The sequence below is a fragment of the Oncorhynchus keta genome, chromosome 13 (genome assembly GCF_023373465.1).
Source record: "Oncorhynchus keta strain PuntledgeMale-10-30-2019 chromosome 13, Oket_V2, whole genome shotgun sequence".
In the NCBI taxonomy this organism is placed as follows: Eukaryota; Metazoa; Chordata; class Actinopteri; order Salmoniformes; family Salmonidae; genus Oncorhynchus; species Oncorhynchus keta.
Genome location: NC_068433.1, coordinates 39,668,965 through 39,691,921, shown reverse-complemented (window position 1 = coordinate 39,691,921; position 22,957 = coordinate 39,668,965). Strand labels below are relative to the sequence as shown.

The window sequence follows — 22,957 nt, the reverse complement described above, 5'->3', positions numbered from 1 at the left end:
GGGATTTGGTTGTGGTGGTGGGAAGTAGACTTGACTAGAGGACAGCTTCGTTACATCCATCACATCACAGTTAAGACCATGGTTTTAGCAGTGCAATGACAACCTCAACAGATAGGAGTTTACGGAAGAGAGGAGCTTGACTGATACATTAGCCCTTGTCTCTGGTCACAGTTTCCACTCCCATTCCCATTCATCAGTCTGCACTGCTACTGAACACATCTCTTTGTGTTACACCTTGCCTTTAGCCCCAATGCAGTGACCCCCCATACAGATGTGCTCAGGCCTGCTGAGTGACGCTTGGATGCAAAGAGCAACAGACCTCGTCCTCTTGTCTCTTCCTCGTATTTTAAAAACAAAAACCGCTCCGGCAGCCATCACAGCTAAAAGCTCCAAACTCCGTCACAACGAGCTCCATTATAATCAGTTATCCCGACCGTTATTTTTTTTAAACGTATTTGTTCACTAAACAAACCAAAATGTTTTCCCAAGGGGTCTCGAAGTAGCCTAAATGCTGGACCTCTCCACCTTTCCCGTCCACTCAGAGTAATAGCCCTCGGTGAGGTCATCGTGCTAGAATCTTAATCTTCTCTCTCTCTATCTCCCACCCCCCTCTCTCTCTCTCTCTCTCTCTCTCTCTCTCTCCCCTATCTTTCTCCTATCTCTTCCCAGGAATGCAACAGGCCCCTTATTTTGAAAGATCTCTTGTCACATAATACCCTTGAATATCCTTGCGCAACGCTTCAGGAAGAACATTCCGCAGCCTGATTTGCAGATTTGCGCGTGGCTAAACGATCGGATTGATGAAAATGTATGCTCTGAGGTAAAAACGTGTAATTTTGAGGCAGTAATCGTGGTACCAATTTTCTGTGGGGCAACACGGCCCCCTGGGTAGACACAGACAGAAAAAAAGGCGATACACAAACATCTGTCAGTGCCTGTGTCATGATCTGAGCAGGCCTCACAAGCGTCTCCTGGTGTGTAAGCGGTTGCGCCATTGCTTCTTTGCGGCTCGCGCTGCTTGTATGTTTCCATGTAAGGCATGACAGGAAGGCATTTCTCCAACTGTGATACAGACCAGGCACATAAATCAGTCAGATGTTTTCATTCATCTTTTTTTCCCAGTATTTTTTTTTCTCTCGAAAGTATAGCCACATTTTCTTCCTCCTGGCAATCGAAGGGTCTCTCAATCTCCGCAAAACATAATTACGTTTTTTTATGGGGGAATCTTGTCAGAAATGTTTTGGTGTACGATACTTGTTTTTTTTCTTCTTTATTAGACACATCAGGAACTTCTCAGGGCTTTATGAGAAATACATTTGTATGTTCCAGAACATGTGTTCCAGGTGCCGTGACAGATACGGTGTCTGTCTGAGTCCGTTCCCCACTGCTCTGGGTCATAATAATTATGTGGAGAAAATTGGGCAGCTCAGCCCAGATCCCCTGGGACCCTTAAAGAGGCGGTGTTTTAAATATCTTGTTCTTGTCAAATCAAGAGGGGATTACAGCAGGAACACTGGTCTGTAGGCCTGGTGGCTGAGTGCCTGTCCTGTCTAGCTATATGATTCACTATGTATGTACCATATGGGAGATGGAATATGAATAGGGGCCCAAACTATAATAAGCTGCTTACCAGGGGACATTCTAGCCTCTATGGTCCCATACTGTATACTGTAGACAACTCCTGTGACGTTGTCATGCTATACATGTACTGTATAGGCCTGCGGTTCCCCGAACTTTTCTGAGTCGAGATCACTTTCTGAGTCATAATGAAGACCGAGATCTCCGGCTCAGAATTCTTTTAAAACCTTGACTTAAAAAAAACGTAGGCCTATGCAACATTCAAAAAAGTTCTGTAGCAGTGATGTCTGTAGTAGGCTATAGGCCCAATACATTATCGGTGCATATTGGCTAGGCTTGAATTGCCCTGCCAATGTTGTTCTTCTCAGACAATTTTCAAAGTATATTTCAAAACTTGAGGTATATGATCTTGTTGTATTACTTTTGAGGCACAGCTCAGTGGGTATAAATAATGTGCTTTCTTTATTTTACTGGACTGATTGTGCCTGGATTTGTAGGTCAGTCTCAGCGGAGGGAGAGCATCTCGCAGTCGGACCGTCCCTCAGCTCGCCACAGCTCTCGTCCCTCAGCTCTCGTGCCTCAGCTCTCGTGCCTCAGCTCTCGTGCCTCAGCTCTCGTGCCTCAGCTCTCGTGCCTCAGCTCTCGTCCCTCAGCTCTCGTCCCTCAGCTAAGACTGACCAAAAAGGGGCGACCGTATTCCAGCTGGCGGCGAAACTCGAGTCACATTGCATTATTTCTGCACCAACTCATGTTGTTACTCCTATGACCAGAGAAAGTGAAATATTCCTTGATTTTAAAAAAAGACACAAGCTGCTAATAATAATAATAACAACAACGCAAGCCTATAGATAAACTTTGCTACTCATTCATTGAAGCTGCATTGCTGGTTGCAGCGTAAGTGGAGAAGCGGATTTTATGGCATATAGCAGTGTTTTAATAAAAAGTGTTGACAGTGCTGCTGAGTATGAACTTAAACATGAATTAACTCATAAAAACGAAAGCTCTTTGCTGTATTCATTGACAGTCTCTCTCTAGTCATGGTTTTCGATGTTTTGAAATCACAGTATCAACTTACTTTGCTGTACGCTCAAGGAAGCTGCAGACAGACACATGATCTGAGCAATCCGATTGGCTAGCGGTAGGCCTATAGGTACGCTTGATTTTCTCTCTGGGCACGCGGAGTTTGTACTTTCAGACACATGAAATGGGAACACTTCGCCTCCCCGGCATGCAGGGCAGCTGAAACAAGTCCACCTACTGCCAACAGCGCGAGACAGAAAAATGTAGGAATGATTGACTTTATCGTTATTATTTTCTAGAAATGTTTAGCGATCGACTAGGAATGCCTCGGATCGACGGTTTGGTGGGACTGTTACTCACGCTTCACTAGGTTATCATGCTCCATCTTGCTCATGCTCCATACACGAGTAAGGGCCCCTACTATGGGGCCTCTAGTGACACACAGGTCTATTTTGGTACAGGACGTACTCCCGTCCCGAGTGGCCCCCAAACTGCAGACAGAGAGCAATACCAGAGTAGCAGATCCAGACCTTTTGGTTGTGCTGGCATCAGTAGTGCTTTGCTTTGAGTAAAACACATCATGTAGGTGTCAACACCCCGGCCTTGCTACACCCTGCTACTCTCTCTGGTCAGTGAACCTCAGATGAATGATCTGTCGAGGAGGGGTTCAGGGCCCGTTTGGAGGGTGTTTCTACTAAAAGACGGCAGGTGTCAAGATGGCGAGTTGTCACAAATGGGACGTGCGCCCTATTCCCTACATAGTGCACTACTTTGGAAGAAGTGCACTATATAGGTAATAGGGTGACATTTGGGACGCAGGCAGGATGAAGGAAGAGGAAGCTATTCTCATGAAAAGGTGGGGTGAGAGAGTCATTTGTCAATGTCCCCGGTCGTGAGTGAGTGTGTTTTCACTGAGTGAGTTTCCTGTCCACTAAATAGGATTCATTTAGTAACCCCCCCTGGAGACAGTTAGTGTACTGTATGTCCTAGTGGAATTACACGAGACAAAGGCTGCTGATATCCTGTGTCAAGAGCGCAGGTTGACATTTACTGTCATGAATCTTGTCCTGGAGACAGAACCGTGCGATTTCCACTAGATAGGCCAGCTGCAAAGTCAAAATTGGCTATATTGTAAAAATTCAGGATTTGTATTATTTTATTTTTGGACTTAATTCAAGGTTAGCAGTGTGGTTATGGTTAGGGTTAGATTTCAGATCAGATGGTATGACTTTGGCTGTGCCAGCTAGTGACCACAGAGCTGCCTCCAGAACAATATTCATGATGAAAGCGCTAACCTGCGTCGAGCGTAGGCAGATATTTATTGAGTTGACCTTCTGGATATTTGGACTAGAGTCTTGATGTATTATTTCAAAGGTTACATGCTGACCGTTAAAACCACTCCATGTTGACTAAATACGAGAGAGAAAAAAAAGCCAAGTGAGCTTCTTTAATAGCTTTGTTCTACTGCTGAGTTTGCTGTTTTTCCTCTTGGCCAGACGTTTGGTTATCTTCTTTGATTGACAATAGTGGCAGGCATTTGCCAGAGACCAAATAGTCTGGTTGGCTGATAAACAACCGGTTTCTAACTGTAGCGCAGGGCTGAGACCTCTCGGATTGAAACTATGTTTAGCCACGAGGAATGTAACCGTCGGTACAGTCCTTCCGGCTTTAGAGTGCAGAATGCAAGCACTTTCGCGATAGAGGAAAAAGTCAATTTTTCTAAAAGTGAACAAAGAAAAGTTAGGTATTTTCAACTCCCTACTGGCTTAAAATGGAGTCAGCCTTTACCACAGGTTCACACACGCTTGTACCATAGAGATCGAGCCAGACAAAGATATAGAGTTGCACACAATGTGGTCCTCTTGTCTAGGGAAAGTCAGGCTAATAATATTCTGGGTTTACTTTGCTCTGTCCCAGAGATGCCACCAGAGAGACAGCATCATCCGTCATGTTGCTTAGAGATACAACCAGCCCTAACCAAACCTGGGTCCAAATAGTATTTCAAATCGTTCAAATAGCTGAACTGTGCTTGATTGAGCTTGCCTGGTGCAGTGTAACCACTGTGGACTAGCCCCAAAAGTGCAAACCCCACCCCATCTGGCATGCCAGGCAGACTTCAAGCAAACACTCAATGCACTTCAACAATTCCCAATACTATTTGAACCCTGGCCCTTTTAACCCCGCTCTTTTGTGGTCAGTATGTTATGAGTGTGAGAGCTGCCTGTATCTCACTGCACAGCATGTTAGCTAGAACTATTTTTCTCTCTCCCAGTCATGTTACGGGAAAGGGAGCTTTTTTCTCTCTTCCATATTTGGTCATATGGAGTACAGCCAGTAGCCTTTTGATGGTGTACAAAAAAAAAATCCCTATTTTGTGTGGGATTTGTTCTCCTTGGGCCGTGCTGCTCTGATACGAGCCGATTGTGAATCTGAAAGTTCACCATTAAGGCACAGCACGAGCCTTTTTAAAACACAACGAGTACAAGAGAAAAGGCCTCATCTCGTGTACTGAAGTTGCCCGTCGTTCTGAAACTAGCTGACATCTTTACAATGTCATTTAGGGTTCACTGTATAAACTAATCCCAATGCAAATGACTCTCTTGAAACAGTGTTTATAGCAAGGTAATGTTTTACTGACATCCTCCTTTTGGGGGGAGGTGTGTGTGTGTGTGTGTGTGTGTGGGACCAAACCAGAAGGGTCAAAATAGATGATTGCAATGACTGTTCTATTTAAAACACCAATAGAACATGCCATGCCGAAAGACCCAAGCTAATCACATTGGCATTGAGAAATGTATCAATGTTCCATCATGGTGCAGAATTTGTGATCTCTCATCAGAATGAAAGGTATTCGAGGGGCTTTTTTCCGTTCCTAAAAGGGTTATGTGACACTGAGTAATTTGACGAAAATGTTACGTCGCACACTGCGCTTAGCAACTGAGATGTCAAGCATATCAGGGAAAGAACCTTGTCTAGCACCACACTGATTGGACAGCAACATCAAGTAACACACCGGATCAGTTTGTGCCTGTGATGATTACAGCGTGTCTCAGTGATGGATTCTCAGCTGTGAGCTGTTACCGATAACCTTAGGCTATAGCTAGCAGTCAGTCCGAGTGTATTCATCACTGGGCAAGGAGATGTGTCAGGAATTGTGAACCATCGTCTGGGAATGCGTGCAGGGGTCTCCTTATCCATCCCCAAGTGGAAACTCAAAGGCTTGGACCTCTTTTTTTTTCTTCTTTTAACCCCAGTATTTCCCCCCCCTCGCTCCTCTCAATCTGACGGCCAAAGTCGGCACAAGAGCAATCTGTGGTGCTTTGGGAGGGATTGTGTGTGATCATCAGACTAAGTCACTAATGATGGCGGGTCTTAAGAATTCAAGGATGCATGGCAAGGCAGATTCTTACCCAGTCACTCACCCAGTTTAGTCAGCCCTTATACTGTCATTTCCAATTGGCTCTCAGCTCTCCACTATTCTTAGAGTCGTGCTTGAATTTGACGAATTCTTCCGTGTTAGAGCTAACCGAAACTTCTCGCGGAATGAATTTCTTTTGGAGCGGATAGAGCCCTAACACATGAAGCAGATGGTATTGAGATCGAGCTGAACAAATCTGAGCTCAGGCGCTTTTGGCCACCTCATATCCTGCCCAAAGAAAGATGTGTCCCAGCTAAAGTCTTCTAGTCTGACACCACGAGATCTGTCCTCAGGTCAGCTGAGTTGGCTGACATTCCCTTGGCATCAGTATGTAGGGGAGGAAGTATGTGCAGTCACACACAGATGCACACAGCCGTACACTCCTCCTCCTCACATTATCCCAGTGTTCACGATGAGCACGTAGTCAGCAGCTGGTCGGATCATGCCTTTGTGGTCCAACAGCAGTGTCTGTACCATGACAGACGAGGAGAGGGGGAGAAGGGGGAAAGAGAGAGAGAGAGAGGGGGATAGGGAGAGAGTCAGAAATCATGGCCTCCCCCATGCCAAAAACTCCAGTGAATTTATGTGGCCACATCCTGGCGTGGTTCACAGCCTGGGCTGGGCCAGAGGCAGTAAATGTGTTAATGGACCCGAGGCGAGGCGGGGCCAGGGGCCCGACGTGTGAGATGAGAGGCAGATCACGCTGAACGGGACCAAGGGAGGACAACCTCTTCCAAACACATCATTACAGGTGGCGATGGACAGGACACACGCACGTTGGCTGGCCGCACAGAGACACTCACAGACCAAGACAGACACGTACACACACACACTCCCAGATGTTCTCAGAGATGGAACATTTCTCTGCCCTCTGCATTGCTATCCACATTTGGATACATACCCACACCCCTACAGGTATCCTTTTGGCATTTGCTCAAACTCAAACTGCCCCTTGAGCACCTGCAAAGCATTAGTCAGTCAGTCAGTCAGTCTGCAGTCAGTCAGTCAGTTTGCATATAAAGGCCATGATATCTACTACAGTTAAACTCTGCTCTGTTCCTCTCCTCTGTGTATGAGCAGGCTGTGTGACTGAGACAGTACTGATGGCTCCTGTGTACACTGCTGGGTGGGAATGGGGAATCCTGACCTGTCACCTGACTGACAAGGAGTGACTATTACACTGTGCAGAGCTTAATTTAGCTCGGGAGGGGACGATGCACAGTCTCATTACTGTACAGGCTATTAGCTGGTCTACTGCACCGTAACACAGACACAGACAGTCAACACACATACAAGTAAGTACACACAGACCTGAACTAAGACCTGAGTCCACCATAAAACATCACACCAATAGGTTCTACTCCAGCAGGTCTGAGATCAGTGTAATATGATTTTGGCTCACGTCCTAAATGACACTATATCGGGATCAGGAGGCGACACACCTACAGCGTTGATAGAGCCCTGATTCCGAGTCAGCCAGTCAGACGGAGTTGAGGTGCTCGGTTGGGGTGACCTGACCCAGGTGAATGTCAAAGTCATAGTCTAGAATGATAGATTTCACTATCTTGGCTCTCGCACCACGCTCACTGACAGCACTGGGCCTCGAAACAGAAACAGCCCTTTGATCACTAGGTTTCATTGGAACTCATTAAGTGAATAGCACCCTGGGGGAATGGCATGGAATTAAGTATTAATAGCTTTCTCCTTTTCCAAACAGATTTAAGACCCCCCCCCCTCCTCCTCAACGTAGAACAGGCCGAGGCTGGAGTGACTGACAGACTGTCCAGGTGAGAGTGCGCCTCCCGTTTCCACCCTCAGGCAGCTTCTCTCTCAGCCTTTCCCCCCTCCCTCCCTCCCTCCCCTCCCCTCCCTCCCTCCCTCCCCATCCCTGCTTGTCAGTGCCAGAGCCAGACATGATTCATGTCTCCAACCATAGGACAGGGAATCAGGGATACTGTTGTTGCTGCCGGAATCTGTCGCTCAGACAATGCATGCTATTGTCAGGAATTTAATGGAATGGTTAGATTATATTAGATTATATTATTATATTATGATAATCAGGAGGAGGATGAAGAGGAGGAGGATGGTGAACTCAAGATGGTGATGATCAAGCTGATGGGGATGATTATAATGGCAGCGATTGTGATGAAGACCTTTAATGTACATGGCCGTGCCAGGCTCTCACAGTAGCCTATGGATAGACTGACAGTGAGTAAGAGTGACAGCAGCCTACCTCTCCACCCCACCTGAGAGGCCCAGACAGGGGCCAGAGCAAAGAGCGCATAGCTCACATTCCTCCAGCATCTCCTAATGAGTAGGCCCCAGCGAGAGAGAGGAGGTGAAGGATGCCTGGCCCTAGCCTCGCTCTCCCTTTCCCTCTCTGCGCCTGCCACACAATCCCTGGGTCTTGTGCCAGCCCAGCACTGACATGGCAGATACCTTTATTTCTCCTCCCTCCCTCCAACCACACCTGGCCAACCCTCACACCTGGGTCACCATGGCAATGTGCACACTGCTTGCGTTTTACCTGCAGGTACAGGCAGAGCCAGGGAGCTGGGAGGGTGGGAGCCGGCCCACAATCCCCTCCTTTTCTTCTCTTAAAGGGAAAATAACAGCATTCCTTGGGATGACAAAAGTAGAAGCCTTAGCCAGAGTCCCATAGCTTGACCATGTTTACTCTCATGTCTCCACTACAGTAAACTGTGCATATTGGTGCAGTTTATGGATATATTGGAATATAGTCTAAGTAGACCAAGTTTGTGTTGGCTTCAATGTTTTCTTCATTCGTTCTTTCTGTCTGTCTTTCTTTCGTTCTGCCTTTTTTTCTCGGGAGTTAATTTTAGTCCCACACTCAAGTCGCCCAGAACGGCTGCAGTCCAAATATTGTGTCTTTTAATCAGTTTTGGACTCGGGGCAATTTTTGGATAACATGGAGTAAAAGCTGCTGTTGTGTCCCAGTAGAACTCTCTCTCCCCTCTAGCTCTCCTTTGTTCAGTTTATCCGGCGAAGAAGTGTCAGGGGGTGTAAGTAATATGCTGACAGGCATGCCAATGTTAACGTTACACTTGACAACTTTTTTTTTCTTCTCAACAACTTAAAGTGCTTGGTCCTCTGGAAGAATCTTCTGGAGTTGTCTTTAAAATGGCATGTGAATGAGTAACTTAAAGCTTCTTTCAAGACGTTGTGCTAACATCAGAATTTTAAAATGCTGCATTCCTCAAATAGTTTCCGAGGCGTACTCTTGAGGTGAATGTGTTTGTGCTAAAGTGGTGAAGACAGAAGTTATTCGGCTGTGTGTCACAGCAATGACTCATGGGGAAAAAAAGAGGCCTCTATGTTCTATATGGACTCACAGAGCAAAACAGTACATCAACATTTCACTGCATATTAACATAGCAATGCCTCTAAGAATGAAATGGTGCCACATTCTCTTCCAGCTCTCTCCTTGTGAATAGAGGACACATTGTTTGGGTGGTGTTAACACAAACCTGTCCTAAAATGATAGAGGGAAATAAAGCTGGCGTTGTCTGGATAACATCAACGTGGCTTTTTAATATAATGTTCCTTAAGTGCTGGGTAGTGTCAGCCAGAGAGTTGCGGCAGAGCATTAATTTGACTGGTAAATGTTACATTATTGCCATTGTAGCTCTGGAGCTGGCAGACAGAGAGGGAACGAGAGAGAAAAAAGTAATCGTTTTACAGTGGGGAGAGAGAGAGAGAGAGAGAGAGTTTACAGTGGGCGAGAGAGAGAGAGAGAGAGAGAGTTTACAGTGGGCGAGAGAGAGCGAGCGAGAGAGAGAGTTTACAGTGGGCGAGAGAGAGCGAGAGAGAGAGAGAGAGAGAGAGAGAGAGAGAGAGAGAGAGAGAGAGAGAGAGAAGAGAGATTACAGAGAGAGAGAGAGAGAGAGAGAGAGAGAGAGAGAGAGAGAGAGAGAGAGAGAGAGAGAGAGAGAGAGAGAGAGAGAGAGAGAGAGAGAGAGAGAGAGAGAGAGAGAGAGAGAGAGAGAGAGAGAGAGAGAGAGAGAGACCTTAGTTCAGAGGGAGAGAGAGAGAGAGAGAGAGAGAGAGAGAGAGAGAGACCTTAATTTACAGTTGATAGAGAGGAGAGAGGTAGTGAGTGGAGAGAGAGACCATAGTTTACAGAGAACAGGGAGAGGCAGGCTAAAATTGGTTCTGGTACGAAACCCTCAGAGAGAAAGTCAGAAAGATGTAATTCCAGGAAGCTCCCTTTCTCTCTCTCCATTCTTCTGCTCTGTGTATGTTAGCTTTGACGGAATATGGGTGGTCCCCTCGAGGAATCGGTGCGACACGGACATCGCTCCATTTTATCGACGGCTATACTCTGGAATGCTCTGCACTCTCACAGGCAAACTCCAAATCCTGTTGAATATAATATCAAATGATGATCTATGCCTAAATCGTCATTCTTAAATATTCCCCAAATCATAGTCATACTAATAGTGTGCTCTCAGCCCCAGTGCTGCTTTCAGGAAGTATGTGATTAAACTAACGCTGGTGATGGCTTTAGTGTTTTTGGTATTGCTCTCATTTTGTCTAATTACAGTTGTGCGAATTGCCGAAGTCCACGTGCCAATTTTCTTCCTCCTGCAAATGGCGTAAGTGTATCTAAACAAGGAGAGCAAATTATTGCCGTGTTGGAAATAATATGGCCCGAATCACACGGGCATCGCAGTTTGACTCTGATAGTCCTCTAGTTGAAATGAGAAGGAGGTGGGTTCTGTGGGAGGAGAGGGAAAGAGAGGGAGGGAGGGAGGGAAAGAAAGAAAGGGACAGAGGGACTAGCCCTTGGAGTGATGGGTTTGTTTAAAGCACACCTCCCCTGTCCTTGTGTTTCCTTGTACACGCGCGTGTGGGTGTTGGAGACCCTTTTTGGTCCTCTCACTGTGTGAGGCTACAGAGGGGCACAGAGCAGGAGGCTACAGCATGATCGACAGCACAACTCGGGAAGCAAGCCTGAAGAACCCACCCTGCCTCTCTAAAACTGATCCCGGATCTGATCCTAGCCATCCACTGACAGCTCTCTAAACAAAACAGGAAAAGTTGTAGAGATTTGGGAAGGAGAGAGCAAGGGGTGGTGTGTGTGGGTTGGGGGGGGGGGCGTAGAGTTGAAGGAGGGAAAGACAGCAACCGGGAGAAGGAGGAAGGGAGGGCGAGTGGGAGGGAGGGGAGGAGTAGAAGGTGGAAAGGAAGAGGCGTTTGCCTTTTCTGTTGACTGCTGAAGCCGGTGAAAGATTGTGCAGCAGCAGGAGCTCTTTGTGTTGTAGCCGTGCTGGGATAAAGCAGTGGGAGAGAGGCTGGAATGGTTTAAGAGGGAACACAGTACATTTAAAAGTCTAATCGTCACAACTGCTAAGGTAGAGTACTGTAGCCTTTCACTCAATGCACTTTGCTGTTAGCTGTAGCAGTAGGCTAGATGGTGTTTGTGTACAGTTGTGTTCTTGTAAGAGAAGAGCGTAGGTTGATGATGACAGGCTAAGGATCTTCTGGGTGGTCCCGCTCCTCTCCCCGGTCACGTACTCAGGGTATTTGTAGTGAAGAGCGTTAACATCCTGCGCTAACATCTCTTCCTCCTCACACACTTTCTTCTCCTTTCTCCTCCTCCTTCATTCCTTCACTTTCTCCTTTTTTAAAAAATGTTTTATAGTGAAATGTGACTGTGCGTTTGGCGTGGAGAGATATCAATGTTTTCACAGTACTGTAACGGCTAGTATTGGTAGTGAATATCCCTGTATCGAGGTCTAGAGCAGAAAGACATCCGGGTCGTATTCGCTACACATCAAGCAGAAGAAAACAGAATGAAACAGGGAGGGACTACCTACCTACCAATAAGAAACGTCTATTTTAGTTTTTCTGTTGCGTGCCCTAATGAATATGACCCAGCATAGGATACAGAGGTACCAGATGGTGATAAACTCATATGTTCTTCCAAATCAAAGTTTCTTTTTGCGCCGACTACAATAACCTTATAGTGAAATGCTTACTTTCAAGCCCTAACCAACAGCGCAATTTTTAAGTAAAAAATAGGTATTAGGTAAACAATAGATAAGTAAAGAAATTTAAACTGTAAACTGACAGTGGAAATAACAGTAGCGAGGCTACGGTATATACAGGTGGTACCAGTACAGAGTCAATGTACGGAGGCCCCTGTTGGGCTAATTGAGGTAATATGTACATGTAGGTATAGTTAAAGTGACTATGCATAGATGATAGAGAGTAGCAGGGGTTGGCGGGTGGCGGGATACAATGCAAATAGTCTGTGTAGCCATTTGATTACCTGTTCAGGAGTCTTATGGCTTGGGGATAAAAGCTGTTGAGTAGCCTTTTGGTCCTAGACTTGGCACTACGGTAATAATATAATATAATAATAATATATGCCATTTAGCTGACGCTTTTATCCAAAGCGACTTACAGTCATGTGTGCATACATTCTACGTATGGGTGGTCCCGGGAATCGAACCCACTACCCTGGCGTTACAAGCGCCATGCTCTACCAACTGAGCCACAGAAGGACCACGGTACCGGTGGCCATGCGGTAGCAGAGAGAACAGACTATGACTGGGGTGGCTGGGGTCTTTGACAATTTTTAGGGCCTTCCTCTGATACAGCCTGGTGTAGAGGTCCTGGATGGCAGGCAGCTTAGCCCCAGTGATGTACGGAGCCGTACGTTCTACCCTCTGCAGTGCCTTGCTGTCAGAGGCCGAGGAATTGCCGTACCAGGCAGTGATGCAACCAGTCGGGATGCTCTCGATGGTGCAGCTGTATAACTTTTTGTGGATCTGAGGACCCATGCCAAATCTTTTCAGTCTCCTGAGGGGGAATAGGTTTTGTCGTGCCCTCTTCATGACTGTCTTGGTGTGTTTGAACCATTCTAGTTTGTTGGTGATGTGGACACCAAGGAACTTGAAGCTCTCAACCTGCTCCACTAAAGCCCCGTTGATGAGAATGTGGGTGTGCTCGGTCCTCCTTTTCCTGTAGTCCACAATCATCTCCTTTGTCTTGATTACGTTGAGGGAGTGGTTGTTATTCTGGCAACACACGGTCAGGTCTCTGACCTCCTCCCTATAGGCTGTCTTGTCGTAGTCGGTGATCAGGCCTACCACTGTTGGGTCATTTGCAAACTTAATGATGGTGTTGTAGTCATGCCTAGCCATGCAGTCGTGGGTGAACAGTGAGTACAGGAGGGGACTAAGCATGAACCCCTGAGGGGCTCCAGTGTCGAGGATCAGCGTTGTGTTGCTACCTACCCTCACCACCTGGGGGCGGCCCGTCAGGAAGTCCAGGATCCAGTTGCAGAGGGAGGTGTTTAGTCCCAGGATCCTGAGCTTAGTGATGAGCTTTGAGGGCACTATGGTGTTGAACGCTGAGCTGTCGTTAACCAGTTGCGACGAGCAAACCCGTATAACCGGGAGCGTAATCATAGCCTCAAACGCATTAGCATAACGCAACGTTTCCTATTCATGAAAATCGCAAATGAAATGAAATAAATATATTCAAACGCAAGCTTAGCCTTTTGTTAACCTCTAGCGACGAGCAATCCCGTATCTGGGAGCGTAATCATAGCCTCAAGCGCATTAACATAACGCAACGTTTCCTATTCATGAAAATCGCAAATGAAATTAAATAAATATATTCAAACACAAGCTTAGCCTTTTGTTAACAACACTGTCATCTCAGATTTTCAAAATATGCGTTACAGCCAACGATAGACAAGCATTTGTGTAAGTTTATCATGGCATAATGCTATGCTAGGCTCTGCTGGCAGCAGGCAACATTTTCACGAAAATAAGAAAAGCAACCAAATTAAATCATTTACCTTTGAAGAACTCAGGATGCTTTCACTCAGGAGACTCCCTGTTAGATAGCAAATGTTCCTTTTTTCCAAAAATAGTATTTTTGTAGGCGAAAAAGCTCCCGTTTCTTCACCATGCTTGGCTGAGAAACCGACCGAAAAACACTACAACTATAACGCCAAACTTTTTTCAAAATTAGCTACATAATATCGACAGAAACACGGCAAACGTTGTTTAGGATCCATCCTCAAGGTGTTTTTAACAAATATTTTCGATAATATATCCGTCGAGGCAGTTGGTTTCTCATAAGAAGCGATTGGAAAAATGGACACCATGTGACCACGTGCCATATATGGTCCCTTACAGCCATTCTTCAAGGGAAATGCCTAAAAAGATGTCACAATGCTGTAGACACCTTGGGGAAAACGTGGAAAACATAAGCTCATTCGTAGCTCATTCACAGCCATATAAGGAGTCATTGGCATGAGGCGGTTTCAAAAAATGTGGCACTTCCTGGTTGGATTTTTATCTGGGTTTCGCCTGTAACATCAGTTCTGTGGCCCTCACAGACAATATCTTTGCGGCTTTGGAAACGTCAGAGTGTCTTCTTTCCAAAGCTGTCAATTATATGCATAGTCGAGCATCTTTTTGTGACAAAATATCTTGTTTAAAACGGGAACGTTTTTCATCCAAAAATTTAAATAGCGCCCCCTAAATCCTTCTCATGTGTTCCATTTGTCCAGGTGGGAAAGGGCAGTGTGGAGTGCAATAGAGATTGCATCATCTGTGGATCTGTTTGAGCGGTATGCAAATTGGAGTGGGTCTAGGGTTTCTGGGATAATGGTGTTGATGTGAGCCATGACCAGCCTTTCAAAGCACTTCATGGCTACGGACGTGAGTGCTACGGGTCGGTAGTCATTTAGGCAGCTTACCTTAGTGTTCTTGGGCACAGGGACTATGGTGGTCTGCTATGTAAACTACAACGTTGTTGATGATGATGTCGTCCTGCAGGGCGTAACCATGGATGATGACTTTGAGCGGCGCCGAGAGCTCAGGAGGCAGAAGAGGGAGGAGATGCGCCTTGAGGCTGAGCGGTAAGACTGGCCTCCTCGTCTTCCTCTTCTTCCCGTCTCCTCTCGTTACTTTTCCTCCCCTTCGTCTTCCCCCTGCTCCTCCGTCGTGTCTCCAACCTCTACCCCCGCTCTTCTTCCCTCTCCTCCTACATCCCTTCTTCCTACTCATCCTCCTCTGGACCTCAAACCTCTTCCATGTCCATCAACAACTACACACACACTTACATATCTACGATATTGTTTTCTTATCTCATTGGAGTTTATCAGTATAAACTATGTGGTTCGATCCCTGATTGCTGATTGGCGGACAGCCATGGTATATCAGACTGTTTACTATGGGTATGACAAAACATTTTATTTTTAATGTTCTAATTTCGTTGGTAACCAGTTTACCAGTATACCACGGCTAAGGGCTGTGTCCAGGCACTCCGCGTTGCGTCGTGCATAAGAACAGCCATAAGCTGTGGTATATTAGCCATATACCATACCTCCTTGGGCCTTATTGCTGAAACATACCACTCTGAACATGACGTCATAACAGTAAGTGTGCAGCCTGAGGGAGTTACAGGTACACGTGTTGTCCAGAGGGGGTGTTGATGACACAGCGAGTGCTGTGATCATATGACCTCAGTGCTCTTCAGAGCCCAGTTGAAGTCAGTTAAAGGGCTTTGAGCTGGGCTCAGGTTGTTACAGGTCCCTGTGATCTCCATGCCAAGTTGGAACCAGAGAGCCAACCCTTAAATAGTTTGGACTCTCCTCAGGGCTTTAAAAACATCACTCAGCAAATATTGGCTTCCTCTCCTCCTCATGCAGGCAGTAATCTACCACTGATCTGATGACCTGTGTTGTGTTCTCTCTCTCTCTCTCTCTCTCTGACTCTATAAGTTCTGCTTCGTCTCTCATCACGTCACTGGTAGAATGTACTGTTGACCTCACATAAAAGGCCTCTGTGCATCCTCAAGTCAAATGAGTTACTGTAATACATACTGTAACAAGCCCAGACATTTCAATTGAGCTCATCTCAAATGGATCACCTCAACCATGTCTCCTTTTTTTCAGAGAAAGGGTACAGGAGACCGGGGCTGTCCTGCCCTGTTCCTGGAGAGCTATCGTCCTGTAGGTTTTCACTCCATCCCTCATCTAGCACACCTGATTCTAATAATTAGCTGGTTGAAAAGCTGAATCAGGTTGGTTACAACTGGGGTTGGAGTGAAAACCTACTCTCCAGGAACAGGGTTGGAGAACCCTGCAGTAGGCTACTTAACTCCAGGAGCTTAGTTTGCCCAGCCTGTCTGGGTAGCTTCATCCCTTATCCCGATTATACTTACAAACAGTCATTTAACCTGGCCACACACATCATAAAACATGAAAATGCATCATGGGCAATAGGATATGCAAACGTGTATCTCTGGAGGTCCAATCCCTTACTGAGCGATATGGCAGTGACATTTACTGAAGATATGAGAAGAGCTCTCTGCAGACCAGAGCTACTGAACAAGTCTGTAAGGCCTTGGATATGACACTATGTTAGTGTATGCTTGGCAAGATACAAAAATGTCAGTGCTCACCCTTAAAATGTGTTGCCAATAGAACAGAACAGATTAACCCGAATTTACTTTCACGGGTGGCCAAACAGAACTATCTAGAAAGCCACACCCCTACTAAGCCACACCTCCAGTCTTCTGATCTGACCTAGTTTGTAAACCCAACTGGCTGGGCAAATAATAACCCAATGTGTGTTCTGTCCACTATTTAACCGAGCATTTTCTTGTGTGTTTAAAGGTTTTATTATTATTTTTATCTATGACACTGTCCTCCTGATTTGTAAATACTGTAATGTGGCTAGAAACAGAAAATACTTCTTCCCAGTCAACTCAATCAGTGCATATAATCCTCTCATACATTTAATTGTGATGTGTGGTTATGTTGTACAACAAATGTAAACCTCTGTAGCAATGTTGGCATCTATTGTTGTACCTTTAGGCATGTGCCTACGCCTCATTGCTCCAGCTCAGTTGATTAAACGATGCAGTCGTTATATTTCACAACGGGTCATAAAACCCGCGTTTTATATTATCTATATTATCCCACCAGTGTTTATATTATATGGCATTTGGTAGAAAACACAGACTGTATGAGAGAGTAAGAGTAGTAAGATATAGGCATGGTGGGAGTTTGTTCATGTCTGTTTATTTAGTTAGAGTCGTTTCAGTTGGCGGGACCATGCACGATTTTCAACCCACTCATGTTATTGATAAAAGATCCAATCGCTATATTTTGCAAATATGCTGTAACAATCAATATTTCCATGTCTCTCCTTATCTAACAAGTCAAAAACACATGTCTTGTCGGACCAATCCAGTCAACCATCACCAAATATGATGTAAAAAGAAAACAGATATGCACACACACACACACAGAGAGAGACAGACAGAGGAGTGAGAGCAGTCCAGTCTATACAATAAGATCTGCAGTCTGGGCTTCCAAACACTTTTACATTAGAAGTGTTTACTAGATCACAAGGAGCTGTTTCCTAGTCGCTAGGCACTGGAGGAGGACTACATGGCTGGGCTAACGTGTGTGTGTGTGTCACAGGAGGTTGGTGGCACCTTAATTGGTGAGGATGGGCTCGTGGTAATGGCTGGAGTAGAATGGTATCCCAACACAGGGTCTCCAGGTGTTTGATTCCATCCGTTCCAGCCATTTATTATGAGCCGTCCTCCCCTCAGCAGCCTCCACTGGTATGCATGAATGCTTGGGTTACTGTATAGCCCGTGCACATGCAATCTGGAGGTCTGAAAGTCCTGTAGGGGTTCAGCCAGATTGGACCGTCATCAGGTGGTGAAGGCTTGACGAGCTCCATTCGCCTCCTTTAGCCCAGTGAGCCAAGGTGTGTGTGTGTGTGTGTGTGTGTGTGTGTGTGTGTGTGTGTGTGTGTGTGTGTGTGTGTGTGTGTGTGTGTGTGTGTGTGTGTGTGTGTGTGTGTGTGTGTGTGTGTGTGTGTGTGTGTGTGTGTGTGTGTGTGTGTGTGTGGCGCTCTGCATTGTGTCAGATCCAGTCCGGACCAGAACAATCTGTCTTGTTGACGGAGAGGTGAAGCTCCATCCCTAATCACCAGCAGGCCAGAAACTACCAGGCCAAGGTGGACTCCGCTTCATCGTCTACTGTGTAGTCCTGCTGTTCTTAATCAATCAAATGAATGTAAAGGCATCCACACTGCTCCCCTTAAGAATGTGGTATAGAGGCCAGTGTTTGTGTTTCTGGTCACTGTGGCCCCAGGGGTTGCCTGACTGGGCCTTTCTGTGTTGCGCTTTGTGACAAATGACATACAACGATACAGCTGGGATCTCAAGCTGTCTGGTTGGTGGCCGGCACAGTGGAGTTCACATACTGTCCTCTGCCCTCTGTGACTGACCAGGGCTTTGCTATGACAATGTAATGCAGACACACACGTACACACACTGGAATGTTTTGAGTGCTGTTTTTATTTGTCGCCTTTTTAAAAAATGACATTCTGTTGGAATGTTCCCAAACCTTTATAACCCTGTCCTGTGTTCTGTCATGTCACACGCAGTTTTTTTCCCCTGGTGACTGAGCCCAATGCAGTTTACTTCATTTATATCATATTTCATAGCCTAGGCAACATGCAAAACAGTTCTGTGCAGGCCAGTGTTTGTCAGTCTGCTGCCCTTTGAGAAGCGAAGCTCCCATTTTCTCCCCCATCTGTGTGCAGGCCAGATCTCCAGGGAGGCCAGGAAGAGGCCAGGAAATAACACCCATCCTCAGTGAATGGACCGTTCCAAACATGCCCTCCCCAACCGGCGGCCTGCACCATAAACTCTCACTGGGCCTGCTTGTGTCTATCTGTTAGGGCGTCTGCCCAGCTCTGAATGTTTGGGGTGGACTACAGTACAGTTGGAGCAGTCTGGTTCCCTCTCATTTTGGTGGTCCTGGGGGGGGGGGGGCTTCTTTTGCCCCACAATGTATATAAACCAAACAAATATGTCTAGACATGACCCATAATGTCAATAATGTCATAATGTCATAATAATGTCATAATGCCGCCCCAAGCGGGAATCTCACCATGGGAAGCACTGTACTTGTCCTTACTCAGGTGCTCAGAAATAGGGGCAGCAGCTATAGAGGTGGGTGATGAGCAAGTTAAATGGTATGTAGGTCCATGGAGCACTGATAACAAGATAGAGGCCTCTAGAATGTCTGTAGACTTCTGGATGGGGGCTACGGCGTTGCTCTCTCTCTGGGCCTAGAGGAGAAAGTGAAGGACAGGGCGAAGCGTGGGAATGGGCCAGCCGTTCTGGCAGTAAATCACGCCCCACCCCCCTTCCCTGTGCGCTCTCTCTCTCTGTCTCTCACTATCTCACCCTCTCCGTTTTAGTCCAGTAGAGGTGAAGAAGTGTTTTCTCATGGGCTTTCCAAAGTTGTTTTCACGGACATTGCTGAGATATTTTGCCGTAAAGTAAATATTTGGAAATATTTCCCCTAATGTGTTTGGTGACTGGACCTAGTGTGACTGGACATTTTGTACTTACTCAAGTAGTCAGGAACTGAATGCAACATTAGGCTTAAATCAACTTTATTGTACACACTGTAAAAACAGACAATGGCAACAAATTCGGTTAGGATTTAAAACAAACATTTCACACATTTGCAATAAAATGATTACCTTCATCCTTCAGAATTTAACCCACAAGGACAACATGTTAATGTAATGGCCGACATAAGTTATACATGTCATTGCAAGGGAAGCTGGCTAGCCAAAGTTTGCAATGCACTTTATTAACTGTAAGCACTCCTCGAGTAAGGCCACCCTTAATAATGGCTCGAGGGAGAGAGGGCGAGGGAGAGGGAGACCTACCTGAATGTGATTGCTGTGGCTGGACTCTCAGGCTCCTACTGTATAGGAAAATGTATTATCTTGAGCATAGGATAAGACCTCTCCCTATACTCTCTCTCTGATGGGAGGAGAGGCCGCACTGAAGTGGTAGGTGGTCTATAAGGAATGAGGATAGTGCATTGGGGCCTTCATTAGTGCAACAGTCTAGAGCCAAGAGCGCCAAGCGTTTTGATTGACAAGAATGCTAACTAAGCCGTTAAGAGATCGTTGGACTTTCGTAAAGCATCGTCAACCCGGAGATACTGTGACTAACTGCACTGTGCCACTAAGGACTGGTCCGATCCATTTTTAGACGCTGTTGTCTCAGTTTCCCATGACATTTAGGCTGTTTCTGGGACTATGCTACTCTCCAGAGGTTGAGTCAGTCTTTGCTACTCTGTTTTCTACAAACTGCACTTGGTAATATAGCCGGTCATCCATGTGCATAATGTTAAGGATGACGAGCAATATAGACCTTTCGAATAGAGCTTCTAGTGAAAGAGAGAGTGTGTGTGTGTTTCTCAATATACATAGTACCGTGCTCCAAGTCCGCTAATTGGAGCAGTCGGAGTATGAGCACGGAGGGCAGTTCTCAGATGCGTACTTTGTTTGTACACGTTTTGAAGCATGCGTGCGTCGATGCGAGCTTCAGCTGGAATATTTCCAGGATTGTTGATGTAAGATGACGCCACCACCTAAGAAACGAAGACACATTTCTTGAAAACAATGGCGGATTTGGGTTATAAACTGAAGTGAGAGAAAATGATTTTATCATTTTGGAGTAACACCCACACTCTTTCTCTCCTTCGGTCCCCCTCACTTACAGTGCATGGGAGTGTGAGTCCCAGGGTGAGAGGGGGTGTGTGTATGCTAAAGGTATGCACCTCTCTGCAATTTGATACAGTTACAATCCCATCAGACTAGAATCTCTATTCTAACAGTCTATATTGCTCTTCATCCTTAACATTTGCACATAGATGACTGACTATATTCCCAAGTGCAGTTTGTAAAACAAAGTAGCAAAGAGTGACTCAACCACCCACTGTGGAACCAGGACCAGCCAATCAGTATGAGTGTTTCCCCACAAAGGGCCTTTATTACAGATTGTGTTGTGTGACAAAACTGCACATTTTAGAGTGGCCTTTTATTGTCCCCAGCACAAGTGGCACCTGTGTAATGATCATGCTATTTAATCGGCTTCTTGATATGCCACACCTGTCAGGTGGATGGATTATCTGGACAAATGATCTCTTGTTTTGTCTGTATTGGTCAAAGGTAATGCAATATTAGGGGAGTGCACAGTGCTTCTCAAAATTACGCAAAATTCCTCACAAAAACGTACTAAGGAGAACGAACTCGGAGCATAGTAGTATGCATATTGAGAAACACCCTGTGTGTATGTGTATATATGTATGTGTATGTATATGTATATGTGTATATATATATATATATATATACGAGAGATATATATATATATACGAGAGAGGGAATACAGTATCATGATGTCACTGTCCCCCCTGGTTTAGCTTGGGCGTGAGCAGAGTTCTGTGTTCAATTATAACAACATTCCTCAGTCCGTTTACCCAGCAGGAGAGACTGCTGTTCGCAAGCTGTAAAGTCTCCCATAAAACCACTCTGCTTAACATGTTAACTGCACATGCTTCAGTAACATGCAATGCGCACTGCCAAACGGCCATATGATGTTTGCTCAGCTTAGCCGATGCCTGACACTGACTTTGAAGATCACACAGAGGCAGACAGAATGGAGCTCTTCTCACAAACTAAACAGAGGCGGGGAAGATAAGAAGTGGGTTCAGTCCTTTAGGAGAGAGGCTTTCCCAATGTTTCATGAAATTGAAGATGGATCTACATAGAATGGACTGGGTACCTCTCTGTGGGCTTTAGAGACTTTCCTGTCATGCTGTCAAACTGCAGGGTGTTGAGATCAGTGATCTGGCCTTAGTAGAGTTCTCGGCTGGCCAGCACAGTACAGGCAAAACACACTCTCATACTGTACACACGTGCACACACTATACACATACACACACAGACACTATACACACTACGGCCCTTCACACACGGCTCCCCACCACTCCTCCCCTCCACTGGGCTGAGCCTGGGCTGAGGCAGGCGTAGGCCAGCAGCCATGTTAGTCGGGGTCCTCTCATCGCTGGCCAAGCCACATCTCGAGACACTGTTTTCATCAGGCTGTGAAAAGTGAAACCTCAGCAGCAGCACCAGTGGCCTGAGCTCAGCAGAGCAGAGCAGAACAGGGTAGAATGTGAGTACAGTGAGTCAAGTAAAAGACACCGTGAGTCTTTTGTATTGCACTGTAAATAACTGGAGAATTATCTGGAGAACAATGACTTACTTGACTCTCTCTCCTCTCTCTTTCTCCCTGCCTCAGATTGGCCTTTCAGGGTAGTAATGAGGATGAGGAGGAGGCTGCAAGGGAGCGTAGACGCAGGGCGCGTCAGGAGAGGATGAGAGGGATGGGAGGCGAGGAGCCCAGTGACAGCGTGGTGATGACCAACAGCCATAGGTAAGACCTGAAGACTTGTGTTAGCTCCCAAACATAATGTCTAGGCTTTAGCTCAGTGGCTAACAGTATTGCGGTGCGTAGGAGATTGTGGTTTGAACCCAGTTGCCCCTATAATAATTGATGTGTGTGTAACAAGGTTGTTATAGTAAACTGAAATGAAAACTAATCATTAAAAAAAACAATTTAGTAAACTGAAATAAAATAATTAACAAATCTGTTTAAGAAAAACTATACTGAATAACGGAAACGATTATCTTTGACTCCGAAACTAATCAAATCAAATGTTCCGTTTTAGTTTTTTGTCAGGCAAGATGACTTTGCCAAGAGCAGCACAGCAGATATTTGGCGCGTTTGACTGGTAAGGCTAAAGCGACAGTAGATGAAAGTCAAAGAGGGAAGTCGGGGGAGGTGCATCTGTGACAGCCGAAAGTCAGACACTAATCTGGTTTTCTAACAGCAAGGCTCAGATCAACGCGGCAGTTTTGCCATTGTTTATATAAGGCTTTCTTTACAATGCCGAAATAAACATGTACCTAACCCCAATATCACACACCAAACGAATAAAATCCTAATATAATATAACGTGTGTACACGTAGTACAGTCAATAATAGAGAGAGACC

At 45.8% G+C, this 22,957-nt stretch overlaps 1 protein-coding gene across 12 annotated transcripts in view; it reads left to right on the top strand.

Moving 5' to 3' along the window:
- Positions 1-22,957, top strand: part of LOC118392326 (non-muscle caldesmon-like) — a 59,314-nt gene that overhangs the window by 10,729 nt on the left and 25,628 nt on the right. For 7 of the 12 annotated variants that reach the window (XR_004827342.2, XR_004827343.2, XM_035784220.2 and 4 more), the window contains exons 2-4: positions 7,734-7,803; positions 14,839-14,921; positions 22,202-22,336. Coding sequence is in view for 10 of the 12 variants with exons in the window: in XM_035784220.2 (XP_035640113.1) it covers positions 14,848-14,921; positions 22,202-22,336 (209 nt within the window). In the remaining 2 variants the exon portion in view is untranslated. Of the gene's footprint in view, positions 1-7,733; positions 7,804-11,225; positions 11,392-14,838; positions 14,922-22,201; positions 22,337-22,957 lie in introns of those variants that run through there. The other 5 variants (XM_035784221.2, XM_035784227.2, XM_035784222.2 and 2 more) reach the window with 5 other exon arrangements.